The sequence below is a fragment of the Lupinus angustifolius genome, chromosome LG01 (assembly GCF_001865875.1).
Source record: "Lupinus angustifolius cultivar Tanjil chromosome LG01, LupAngTanjil_v1.0, whole genome shotgun sequence".
Taxonomy (NCBI): Eukaryota; Viridiplantae; Streptophyta; class Magnoliopsida; order Fabales; family Fabaceae; genus Lupinus; species Lupinus angustifolius.
This window is the reverse complement of record NC_032009.1, coordinates 18872434-18885052: the sequence shown is the minus strand read 5'-3', so window position 1 is coordinate 18885052 and position 12619 is coordinate 18872434. Positions and strand designations below refer to the sequence as shown.

The following is a 12619-nucleotide window of genomic DNA, read 5'->3' as shown; positions in this document are numbered from 1 at the left end:
GAGAATATTCTCATTTGAGATGAGAAGTGGAATATCCTAATGACGTGTCTGAGGCGTAATAGTGAAAGATGATAATTGTTAGTAGATCCACAAAAGCACAGAGACACTGACTGACTTTGATGTAGGGTATAACATAGGCATTGACTTTGATGCAAGTTGTAACACGAACATTGGTAGAGATGCTGGGTGTAACATGAGCATTGGCTTGGATGCAAGGATGTAACACATACATTAGTTAACATTGATGCAAGGTGTGTTTTGGGTATACTCCTTGGTGGAGTATGATAGTTCTTTTGAACTTGGATTGTTGGAGTAGACAATGGTGGTAGCAGTTGAGGCTTTCCAAGAAAGCTCTAAGGTTCAGTGTGACCGAGTATTGAAGAGAATGATTGTTGGTGAACTTTTGTGTAGAGGTTCTAATATATCGAAAGGCTTCCTAGCAATAGGTGGCTAGGCAACATGTTCCATTTGATAGCGGTACGGGAGGATACACTACAAGTTTGGAGAGCTAGACTCTTGGTAACATCGTCAAGGATACTCAGAAGGTTATGATGTAGGAGAACAATTAAAGAGAATTAGATATTGAACAAGGTGGAGTCATATATTCACTAAGGTGGAGATTCTTGTGTAGATTTCTTAAGGAGCGAGATATTCGTATATTTCAATCAAGGTGGAGATTGTTGAGATTGTTTGAAATATATTATTATATGAAGTCTCACATTGCCTAGTATTAGAATATAATAGAATATCAATGTTATATATTGGACTCAAGTCCTTTGTTGTAATGTGCACCATATATAAGCACCAAATAGAAACACCTCATGGGAAGGTGGGCCCATGAGTGTGCTAGGGTTTGTAATCCTTATTCTCTAATAATACCTTGGTAGCCGTTAAGCGCTCTCAGGGATGTAGACACAATTGGCTGAACCCCGTTATCAAATTCTCTTGTTTCTTCTCTTATATTTATTCTATGCCTTTATTTGATTACTTGTGGGCAACGCTGCGCAACGATCACTTTCGCTTTACCAACATATACTATCTCTTATTCACTTATATTTTGATGGAATAATGGATAATCTAATGTAGGAATGACAAAAATACTCAAATTCATAGGTCCATAGGTAATTAAAAGTAAATTCTACATGGAAGTGAGCACATATTATAAACAAGTATCCTTAAGTTTTAGAAACATGTTCTTCAAAATGAAAATAATACATAGAGGTAGACACATTTATATTATTACCCATGTCTATCATACTAACAATATAGGAAATTACTTTAACATCTAGTTAAATTTAAATTTGGATGATTTAATTTAGTTGTGCATATTTCTACTAACAATTACTTAACATACAAAATATCCAGAAAGTAATCCTCCTAAACAAAATTTCAAGTTTTTAAATTCTACCTATAGACACCTACTAAAACCCACAAGTAGGTACTAGTTCCAATAGTTACTCTATATCTCCTTGGCATTCTTAATTTTGTTTTCACTATCCGATGTATTTTCTTATTTTTTATGGGTAAGGAACCAATATCTTTCGAAGTGCGTGACTGCTTCATCCAACGAAAATCGATCACATGAATCGATTCCTTAACTTTTTGGATGTTGTAGATTTAGTGAAACCTTATATCACTATATAAATGCGGTTGCTGATTGTAATTCCTAATCTAATAAAATTATGAAATTTCTTACATCCGGAATATATTAATATTGAAAAATAAAAAAATAAATGGTTCAGATGAAAATATTCCAATGCATGAATGAGAGATTAACACTCAAACCCCTTACTCACCAAATCACTCACTTCGAGATCTGAAAGCTCTCAATTTCATTCAAATGAGAGAACCATCACCGGCGGTATTCGAAGCCAACGGCGTCGCTTTTCCTCCGCCGCCGCCGCCGCCACCTCAATCTCTCCTTGAAAGACTCAAGGACTACGGTCAAGAAGACGCTTTTGCCCTCTGGTATGAACTCTCCCCCGAAGAACGCGACCTCCTCGTCAAGGACATTCAGGTCATTTTCATTTCCTTCATTCCTTTCCACATTCTTTCCTCTTTTCTTGTTTCGGTTTCAATTCAATGCCTTCTCACCACGACTTCGTCGAATCGATGGTTTAGATTAAGATTTGAAGTTCAATTAATGATTCAAGTTGTTTTGTTTTTTTGTTGTTGAGATGAATTATTGTGTTTTTTTGTGTTGCAGAGTTTAGATCTTTCGAGAATCGATCGAATTATTCGATGTTCACTTCGATCTCAAGGTATTGCTCTGTTTCGATGGAATCGAACTTTGATCACGTGCATGCATGAATGATGATTGGTTTTTGGTTGTTCAGGGGTGCCAGCGGCTGCGATAGAAGCGGTGCCGGAGAGTAGCGTGTCGACGGTGGAAGAGAGAAGTATAGAGGAAAGAGAGAGATGGTGGAAAATGGGGTTGAAGGCTATTTCTCACGGCAACTTAGCTGTTTTGCTTTTATCTGGTGGCCAGGTTAGTAATATATTAGGATTTAATATATATACACGGACATCATAAGTGTTTTTTACACTGTCAAACAAAAGTAACACAAATCAATATATTATTATATATCTCTTCACTAACCGTTTGTGATTAATACATAATTAGATAATTATGATTCTATTTATTCAAGCTCTGTTAGGATTAAATTCGATAAATTTGATATTTTATATATTAAAAATAGTGTTTTCGCTTGTCATAGTAAAAATGTGTAATCTAGACTACTCGGACCAGCTAGGTGGAAGCCACCAGGCACAAGGTTACTTTTTTATTTAATTACTGATTTGATTATTCTTATAAAAAAAATGTAATATCTATGTACTATCATTTATCATTAATTTAATTTTATACAATAATAATATATAAAATTCATTCTATGTTAGTGTATATATATTTTTCTAATGTAAAAAAGGGGTCACCGACCATCTAGTGATGCCTGAGTAGTATAAATGTGTATAGCCTTATCACCATGAACAAAATGTTTCAATGATTTATTCAACAAAAGTATTAGTGTAAAATTGGTTTTAGAGATAAAATTGAAGCAATTTATTTAAAAAAATTAGTCATAAAATCTATAATTAGGATGTGTTATTTCTTTATTGTGAGTGATGATGCTAGGGAATCTTAATATACATGCAAAATGCAGTGATGCCTTTTGGTCTAATTTTTTATGTTAACTTTACTAATTGGGGAATCATGACACGATGATGATCATGATAAGGATAAGAAGTAATATGATTTCTCTATTTGCATGTCACCATTATTTTGCTATATTTCTTCCCTTTTTTAGGAATGTTCTCCATTAGAGGCATGTTAAAACTCGTGGGTCGTCCAATTTGTTTGTCCCAAAAAAGCATCATCATTGGCTGAAAAGATGGATAATAATAAAGCAGATGCTAGTTTGAACTTTTAATAATCTGCTTTCATGTGTGATGGTATGCCACTCTGATGCATTTGTTTTTTCACATTATCACATATAATTAGGTAATTTATTTCTTATTAGGGTAGAAAAAGCAGTGCCTCTAACTTGGTTTGTTGTAATCATTAAGTACAGTAAAGCTTCTTTTTTAAAAAGGGTTGCCCTTATCTCTCTCATGTCGTTGGATTTCACCAAAAAGCAAAAAAAATAAATATAAATATCATTGGTTTAGCGGCATCAACACTATTAAATCATGATATTTGAAATTGAACTTTAGTCCCACTTCTTTAAATTATCTAGAGTTGTTTTTAATCAAATCCTGTTTTTTTTTTCAATAATTAAATCAATAGTTTATTTTGGTATAGTCTCAAAGCTGACGTTACAAATAGACTTTGTAAATGCCCATCTTAGTGAAGTACCACCACTCAAATGCTGTTGGTTCCTTTTTATCATGGCCACTTCAGAGTTGCTATTATTATTATTATTATTTTATTAATATAATACCCTCTTGTCTTGTCCCCATGCTAATATATGGGTTATCCCCGGATCATTTTTCTTTCCTCTTGTCTTGACTTCACACCATTCCTCTATCTGTAGACATCCCACACCATCCACTAATACTTTGAAATTCATTCTCTAGCCTCCAGTTTCCTAGATACATTTAAATTATAGTAAAACCTTCTAGAAGTTATATTAACCATCTCAATTAAAACATATCAAGATAATTTTTTTTTCCTTTTTTTTATCGTATTCAGTAAACCTTCATGAGCTTTGAAAACAGTAATATATTTTCGTTGTAGAAGCATAATAGCTGAACTTAGTTTTTTGAATTTTTTTTCCTATCAAAGTGTGACTAGTTTTGCAGGTAATTCGATAATTGAGATTTATGCTGATCCAAATTTGACTATTTTTCCTTAATATTTTTAGCTTCATGAAGTCTGGAAATGCTAGCCTGATATAAATCTTATGGTTTTCGACATTTAAGGAAGCATCTTGCCACTTTTATTTGTCTACTGCCACTATTATTTTTTCTTCTTAAAATGCCCTTTTATTAGAGAGTGACTGGCTAGAGTTAACTATCTATTTAATAAAGGGCATAAGGGAAAATGAGAAATAAGGTAGTTGAAAAGGAGTGGCAATATAGTCATTTATTTCTTGGTAATTTTTCATGCTAGACTTTTATACTGAGAAATAATTGATTAAATTTTACTTGTATCATGTAAGATGTTGCAATTTGCAAATGATATGATTCATAAAATAGATCTGTGTAAAAAATAAAATAGCTGGAAGAAGGTTTTCCGTTGTTTTATTATTTATGCATACTGTCTTCAGCCTTGTAAATGTTAGTTATGTATTACTGGCAGTCTCAGTGCACCTGCTCCACATGGATTTTTTTAGTGACCATTCAGTCTTCATTCTTAACTGTTCTATTTCAACTAGCCTCTGCTTAGCAGACTAAAAAATGTCCAAAACTTAAAATGCAGGGTACTCGGCTTGGAAGTTCAGATCCTAAAGGATGTTTCAGTGAGTACTCCCACTTTATATAGAGAGCAAAGCATTGAAGTTCAAGTTTCTTCAGTTGGCATGTGTTAGTGTTATCTATAACAATGTTGTTTGACTGAGAATGTATAAAATTCCAAATAATGTTAAAATATCATATTCACTGTGTTCATCATTTCATTGAGGTCTGATGAGAGATTTTGGGCCATAGATGACTTTTGTCCTCTACTTTTCAAAAAAATGTTGCCTATTTTTGTTTTTTTTCTTCTTTCTTTTATTTTTCATTTTTGTGGGTTTTAATGCTGCTTATGACTTGCTCACTTTGTTTTGATATACTCATTTCTTCTATTTCTTAGTAAGATCATTCTAATAGTAAGAATCTATGTCTAAACTTTAATGATAGATGATTCTTCCAGACAAAAAAAGTTTTTAGAAGATTACAGATTACTTCAGAATAAATGAAAAAACAAGGAATATTCAACTCATACATAGATTCTTTAGTTCGGCTCCTTATGGTTATAAAGAAATCTGGATATACTAATCATGGAAATCAGAAAGGTAGTAGTTGAATGTTAGGCATGGATGGGTTAAAAGCAGGATTTGAATGTAAAAGTAGAAGGCATTCTTGGACCAGTAACATTTTGACTGAGTTGAAATATGAATACTGACTGCATTCCCTTTAATCTCCTTGAATTCTCTTTCCCATTTGTCTTTCCGAAGTTTTTGCTAAGTTTATCTCCTAAAATGTATACAAGTAGGTGAGGGATAGCTTGCATTCCTCTGAAATTCTCATAAGCCTTCCTTTGTTTATTTATTCGTTGACTAATTTATTTATCTGTAAGTTCTGGTATTTTTTATAAGAATGTGCTTTGCAGTAAATGATGAAACATATCTATTCTTTATTTATTATTGTATTTTATTTAGATATTGGGCTTCCATCTGGAAAATCACTTTTTCAACTCCAAGCTGAGAGGATTTTGTGTGTACAGAGACTAGCTGCTCACGCTGCTAATGAGAGTAAGTCTAAATTTTTTTAGATAGGCAATTTTTTGACGGGTTAGAGGGAGGGGAAAATTGTGTAGCAGCCAGGGTTTGAACTCAGGTGCTCACGCATTATGCCCCATAGCTCTGCCAACTGAGCTATTTTTGCATTATCCAATGTGTCAACCTCATCAGTTAATGTATTGCAGGTTCTGCTTCGGTGCAAATACACTGGTACATAATGACCAGTCCGTTTACTGATGATGCAACTCGCAAATTCTTTGAAAATCATAAATATTTTGGTCTGGAAGCAGAACAGGTATGACTTCAAACCTTTTTCAATTTTCCTTGTGCTATTAGTACTTGTTTTACAGTGCTTTGCTTAATTTGGATTCGCCTCTTGGACGCAGGTTATCTTTTTCCAGCAAGGGACCATCCCCTGTGTTTCCAAGAATGGTAGATATATTATGGAGACTCCATGCAGGGTATAGTTTCTTTCTTTTAGCTTTAAGCCAAATATGTTTTATTCTCATTCTTAAATTGATGTCAGCTACAAACATAGCAAACTGGTGCTAGGATTTACAATTCAATCTATGGTTGCTGATAAACGATATGTGGATTTCATCATCTCATAGCTGGAGCATCTGCATGTGTCTCAGTATATCCTAATTTGAATTTGGGTGCTGCTGCATCTTGGTGTCTAGTGTCTACTGAGTGTTCAAGATGAAGTATTTCGTAAAAGAATTTCATGGATATACACAAGAATAGAAATTTAGGGTAAATAAGCGTATTAGGATAATGGCATAATGGTTGCTTCTTTCCCCCCCTCACTGGGAATGGAAACACATTTATGTATATACAAAATTGAAAGAAAGTGAGGAAGTAAGAAAAATAAACTAAACTAATCTATATTTAAATTTAAATCCACCTATAACCATATCTTTTTATTGATCCATAATAATTATGTTAAGAGGGTGAGCATCGACACTTTGACACAATGGTAAGGTTGTTGTCTTGTGACTTGGAGTTGAAGGTCACAGATTCAAATCCTGGAAATAGTCTCTCGGTTTGTAGGGATAAAGCTGTGTACAATTACTCTCCCGCGACCTCACTAGGTGTGAGCCTCGTGTGTTGGGCTACCCTTTTCATAATAAATATGCTAATCAGATTCAGAATTTTTGTGACCTTTGGAACAGACAGTGCAGGATGAAACTACAAAATAGAGATATAGATATTGGTTCCTTCTAAGGAAGACACAATTCAGTATTCTAGAACACTGAATAATAATCACTTGCTACTGACTTAAAATCTAGCGTGATTTGCATGGGCATTTAGTTGTGGGAAAAAATGAAGGATTTACAAGGTCATAGGAGCATTATGTTTTGATTATTGCTCTTGTGCCTTATTTGGGAAATTCAAACCTTTGTACTGGATGGCTGAGAGATTAGAAAGCTCGTCTGAGTTATGGCGTTCATATCCATATTTCTACCTTTATTTTCCATGTTTCAACTGTTTCTATGTGAATGTCTTATCCTCCTCATCAGCCATATACTCTTATTCTTTCTATTTGGTAAACCCTTCCCTTATCATAAAAAATTATTTGGTCCCAGCAAGATTGTCACTAATGTTAATTTAGCTTTAAAAGACAGGTACTAATTAAAATTGTGGAAGTAGTTAGTAAGACACATTTAGTCACTGATAACCTGAAATTATTAGGGGGATGAGGCTACTTATGGCATGACACTTTTTTCAAAAATATTTTAGCACTTGCCTGATGCCACTGATTAAGACATTTTAACAATTTATTAAATTATTTCGTTGGTTTTCTCTCCCTTTTTCCAATTATTTTAAGACCTGCAAATATATCCAATTAAGGAACGATCACTTGAGCCATAAAATATTGTTTATCTACAACTTATTGGTTTACCATCTAATATCAGTTTATCTTGCTACCTTTAAACTGTATAGTTCCTTGGTTTATTATGACCCTATTTTGAACTCTGGCTGGTTGTTTAATATTTAAACTTTTACAACCAGGTAGCAAAAGCTCCTGATGGGAATGGTGGAGTGTATTCAGGTACTTAAGGTTGATATTAACCTTCTTATATCATATTCCAATCTTTGACACTGACATGAACTGTATTTTTTAATATCTTTTACACATTGGTTGGAAAAAAATTTATATAGTATATTTTATTTTCTTGGGGTTCAGCTCTGAAATCTACCAAATTGTTGGAAGATATGGCCTCAAAAGGAATTAAGTATATTGATTGCTATGGAGTTGACAATGCACTGGTGAATTTCCTTTGCTTCCTACTTTATATTTTGAATTTGACAATTTTTCTGGTCATTGCTCACTTCCTATTTAAAGACATTGATTAGGACTTGTGATACAGGTTCGAGTTGCTGATCCAACTTTTTTAGGTTACTTTATCGATAAAGGTGTAGCTGCTGCTGCGAAAGTTGTCCGCAAGGTAACAGACAGATTAATTCCGGTTTAGCTTCTTAGCAGTCTCTGTGAAATAATCATTGAATTTGAGAAGTCAAGTTATATATTACTTTCATTTCTTTGCTTCATGCAAAGAAAGAAAACCTCCTACCTGTGGATATACCTTATCTCTTAAAATAATTAGCATTGTATTTTTTAGGAGTTCATTCTTAAATAAATAGGCAAGATCTCACCCCCTTTGTTTGTTCTCTAGTTGTAGATTATGTGTTATGGTTGTGTATGATTAGATGGATGCTATAATAAAATAGTAGTTGATTGATAATCACTCTGAATGATTGTTGTTTTCTCGGTGCCCCCTCGATAGTTCCTTTTGTTGTTATATTGCTTGCAATAACTGAAACAAAAATTCAGTGCTTCATGTCATTCAATACATTAAGGAGGAAGTTGAAGTAGCTCTTATTATAGAAAAGATGATAGAATCGTGCCTTAGGTGATTTGGACATGTATGGAGCAGACCAGTAGAGTCCTCATAAGGAGCGTAGATTAAATAGAGATTAGTCTAATTCCTAGAGGAGGAAGAAGACCAAGAAAAAACCATAGGCGAAACAATTAAGAAAAGAGATCAATGCTTTGTCAATGAACATGTGATAGAGCATTGTGTTATTCAGTCCATGTAGTTGACCTCACCTAGTAAGATAAAGGCTTGTTTGTTGTTGTATTCTAATTTAGGACCCAATTTATGATCCCTACGCTGAAAAAACTGCTCCATTGCAAGCATAACAGAGAAAATATAAAATGGAACTCAAGACACCCAATTATTTAAGCGGGTGGACCATGATTACAGATCTGCCTATGGCATAAATTTACACGTTGGATATAACAAATACAGGGTCAACATGTACTTACCAATTTAATTCCGAACTAATGCAATTTGACTCGCAAAACTCTAGGTTGCCCATTCCTGTGCTTCGTTCTAGACCGCTGTTTCGTTGCATTCCCATGCTGCATCAACATATTCTTATCTTCCATCTACATGGTTAAGTGCCACACAGCTCTTTAGGAACAGAAGAAAAAGATACATGTTGGGGAAAGGCTTACATAGAAAACAGTGGAGGCATGCATAAAAATATATACCCATGTAATAATTGAATTCTAATAAGTTTGAAGTGGTTTATTTTCCTGTGATGAAAGTAACATTCAGGATTAGTAATTTATGGAAATCAGATGAGGCAGATGATAAGTAGGGTTTTCTTTTTTAAAAATTATTGCATTTATTTTTTGATTCCCATATTTTATACTTATTAGATCTTTTCATTATACAACAGGCATATCCACAAGAAAAGGTTGGTGTGTTTGTACGACGAGGTAAAGGTGGACCTCTTACTGTTGTTGAATACAGTGAATTGGACCCTTCACTAGCTTCTGCAGTCAACCAATCAACTGGTCGTCTTCGTTTTTGTTGGAGTAATGTTAGTTAGTTGTTCCTCTATATAATCTCATTTGCTCTTCTAGTCTTCTATAGCTTTGAGGATCATTTCATTTCAATTGGCTATGATCTTCTAGAGTGGAAAGCAAGCGATTGAGTATGTTTGAACAGATGAACACCTCCCCTTTCCCCGAGAGTTAGCACCCTACAATTCATAATTAAGAGAAACCATAATATCAACTTTTGATAGTAACATGCTGAGGAGTTTGTGTTTTGATAAAATCATATATTATCAGCTATTCAAAAGGGCATGAATTGTTTGACACAATGGGAATATAAGGCTGTCAAAAACCAACAATGGGAACCGCTAGATTGTTGTTGTATAAGATGAATGCTATTTTGTGTGGTCATTTGTAAACATCAGTATTCATATATAAAGCAAAAATTCATTTGTTTGCTTATAACTGCCTTATTCATATTTCAGAAATTGATTACTTTTGCTGGCTGATTTTTAAGCTCTTCCAGATTTCTTATAACCTTGTGATTTCAGGTCTGCTTACACATGTTCACTTTGGACTTTCTAAACCAAGTGGCAAACGGCCTTGAAAAAGACAGTGTGTATGTGTATCGCCTTCTTTTAACACCCGCCATATTATTTATTCCACCTGGCTTCTCTTTTTATATGAATTCCAAGTGGGTACATTTACTCATTGCAATACATGCAACCTTGTAGTCTTAATATCATATAATATAGCCAACTTGATGGTAGAAAAGGGTTCAAGATGCTAATTCACTAGTTTATTCAGATAAAATGGACTACTTAGGAAGTTTAATCAAAACTTTTCTGAATTCAATTCACAGTTTGAAAATTAATAAGGAGTAAAGAGAGAAATGTGAGAACTGCATGCTATATATAGTTTCTCTGATGTTTTACTATATTGTTCAATGCAATGGATACATATATTTCATTACTTCTTTCTTGGACCACTGTTTGTATTACCCACATTTAAGTAGATTTGACCACGGTTCCATGTCAAGTGCACTGATATTGACGCATCATCTATCAATGGTTAATGAAGTTTGATTGTGGGTGAAGTCAAAAGTGGTTTTGCTACTACTTTTTACCCATTTATATCTTAGAACCACCTTCTTTTAGGTGTTTGATAGATGCTGATCCATGCATTGATTTTATGTGCAGTTACCATCTTGCAGAGAAGAAAATCCCTTCCATACATGGATATGAAATGGGATTAAAACTTGAACAGTTTATTTTTGATGCATTTCCCTATGCTCCTACGACCGCACTTTTTGAGGTGACTGCTCTAGTTTTGACATGAAATGAGCAATTTCTTTCCCGGCATGATGCTTGCTCATATTATTGCATTTTTGTATCTATGTTCAGGTATTGCGAGAGGAGGAATTTGCACCAGTAAAAAATGCAAATGGATCCAATTATGATACTCCAGATAGTGCGAAACTACTTGTTCTTCGACTCCATACACGTTGGGTTGTTGCTGCAGGTGGCTTCTTAACACATTCAGTGCCCTTATATGCAACAGGCAAGTTATTTCCTCTTTCTTATTAACCAAGGACATAAGAAAATATAATCGCGGCAGCGGCATTGACACAGACATATATACACGGAGAAATTCCATTCCACTATTTTTTTTCTTGGGAAAGGATTATCTTATCTAACTTCTCCTTTCCTTTCATGAAACTTCATTTACCAATCATTCAGGTGTTGAAGTATCACCGCTATGTTCATATGCCGGTGAAAACCTGGAACCTATATGTCGAGGAAGAACATTCCATGCCCCTTGTGAGATTACATTCTAGTTTCTTCCTGCATGTTTGTCCGGGTTTGTCGTGACGCATACTACAACGGGGGAGTTCATTCCCATTCATTTTGCAAGAATTTGTGTATGCCAATCCTCTGTCACTGGTATCAATATATATATGTTTCTTCAATTTATTTTTCATTACCTTTTGGTTTTAGATTTTTCTTTTTTGACCACTGATTTGTTATAGAGTTGTCAGGAATATACATCAGTACATGGTTCATAATTTTACTGACAATTTATTTGCCCTGCCCCTATTATGTCCCTTATTAATTCATGTCATGGTCCATATCATTAATCTGTTCCTTTCACCCACTTTGCATACATATAACATGATCAGTTACTTGTATATAGATAAACAGAGAGAATGCATTTAATTTCCATGCTACTCATCAAGTAAATCCAAATCAGACTGAATCTTAAGCTGAACAAATCTTTCATAATTTGTTACCAACAAAGCTTGGGTTTACTACCCTTAAACTCACATCAACTGTGGTTGGGGTTTTATAAATGAAATCCCAGCCATGATAAGACACAGGGAACTGTATATAAGTCACTAAGAGCAAACTTTTTTAAGTTTTCAATTCATAATATATGTGGTTATGTTGGCTAAGCTCTTTTATTTTCTGTTTGAAAACAAGCTTTAGCATGTTGCCTGAAAACTCTGGACCATTGGTCTTAAGGGTAGATAATGTACTAATAATGTAACAAAAAAAATTTATATCGCAATTGCATGTATATAATACTATGAGCTGCATTCTATCTGTTTCCAAGCTTTAAGGCTCAAAATCGACCTCGACCTCGGCTTCCCTTCAACTCATAACGCTACTCCTATCACCTGCATGGTTTACTGGTCCTGCCCCAACTCCCCTTATGTTGGCCTCAATGTGGATGGTAGCTCCTTGGGTAACCCGGGCCCTTCTGGTTTTAGCAATTGAATCATGTACATTGTATTCCCTTGAACTTGGCATAAGTCAAAGTTTACATATAC

General features: G+C 34.3%; 1 protein-coding gene across 1 annotated transcript; it reads left to right on the top strand.

Annotated features, from left to right (window-relative positions):
- On the top strand, window positions 1719-11861 carry LOC109351062 (UDP-N-acetylglucosamine diphosphorylase 2-like). The gene is made up of 15 exons (XM_019592393.1): window positions 1719-2017; window positions 2207-2261; window positions 2337-2488; window positions 4919-4958; window positions 5859-5951; window positions 6125-6234; window positions 6326-6400; window positions 7953-7992; window positions 8128-8210; window positions 8312-8389; window positions 9690-9833; window positions 10341-10408; window positions 10989-11103; window positions 11193-11349; window positions 11529-11861. The coding sequence occupies exons 1-15, from the start codon at window positions 1841-1843 to the stop codon at window positions 11624-11626; spliced, it is 1485 nt and encodes a 494-aa protein (XP_019447938.1). The 5' UTR covers window positions 1719-1840; the 3' UTR covers window positions 11627-11861.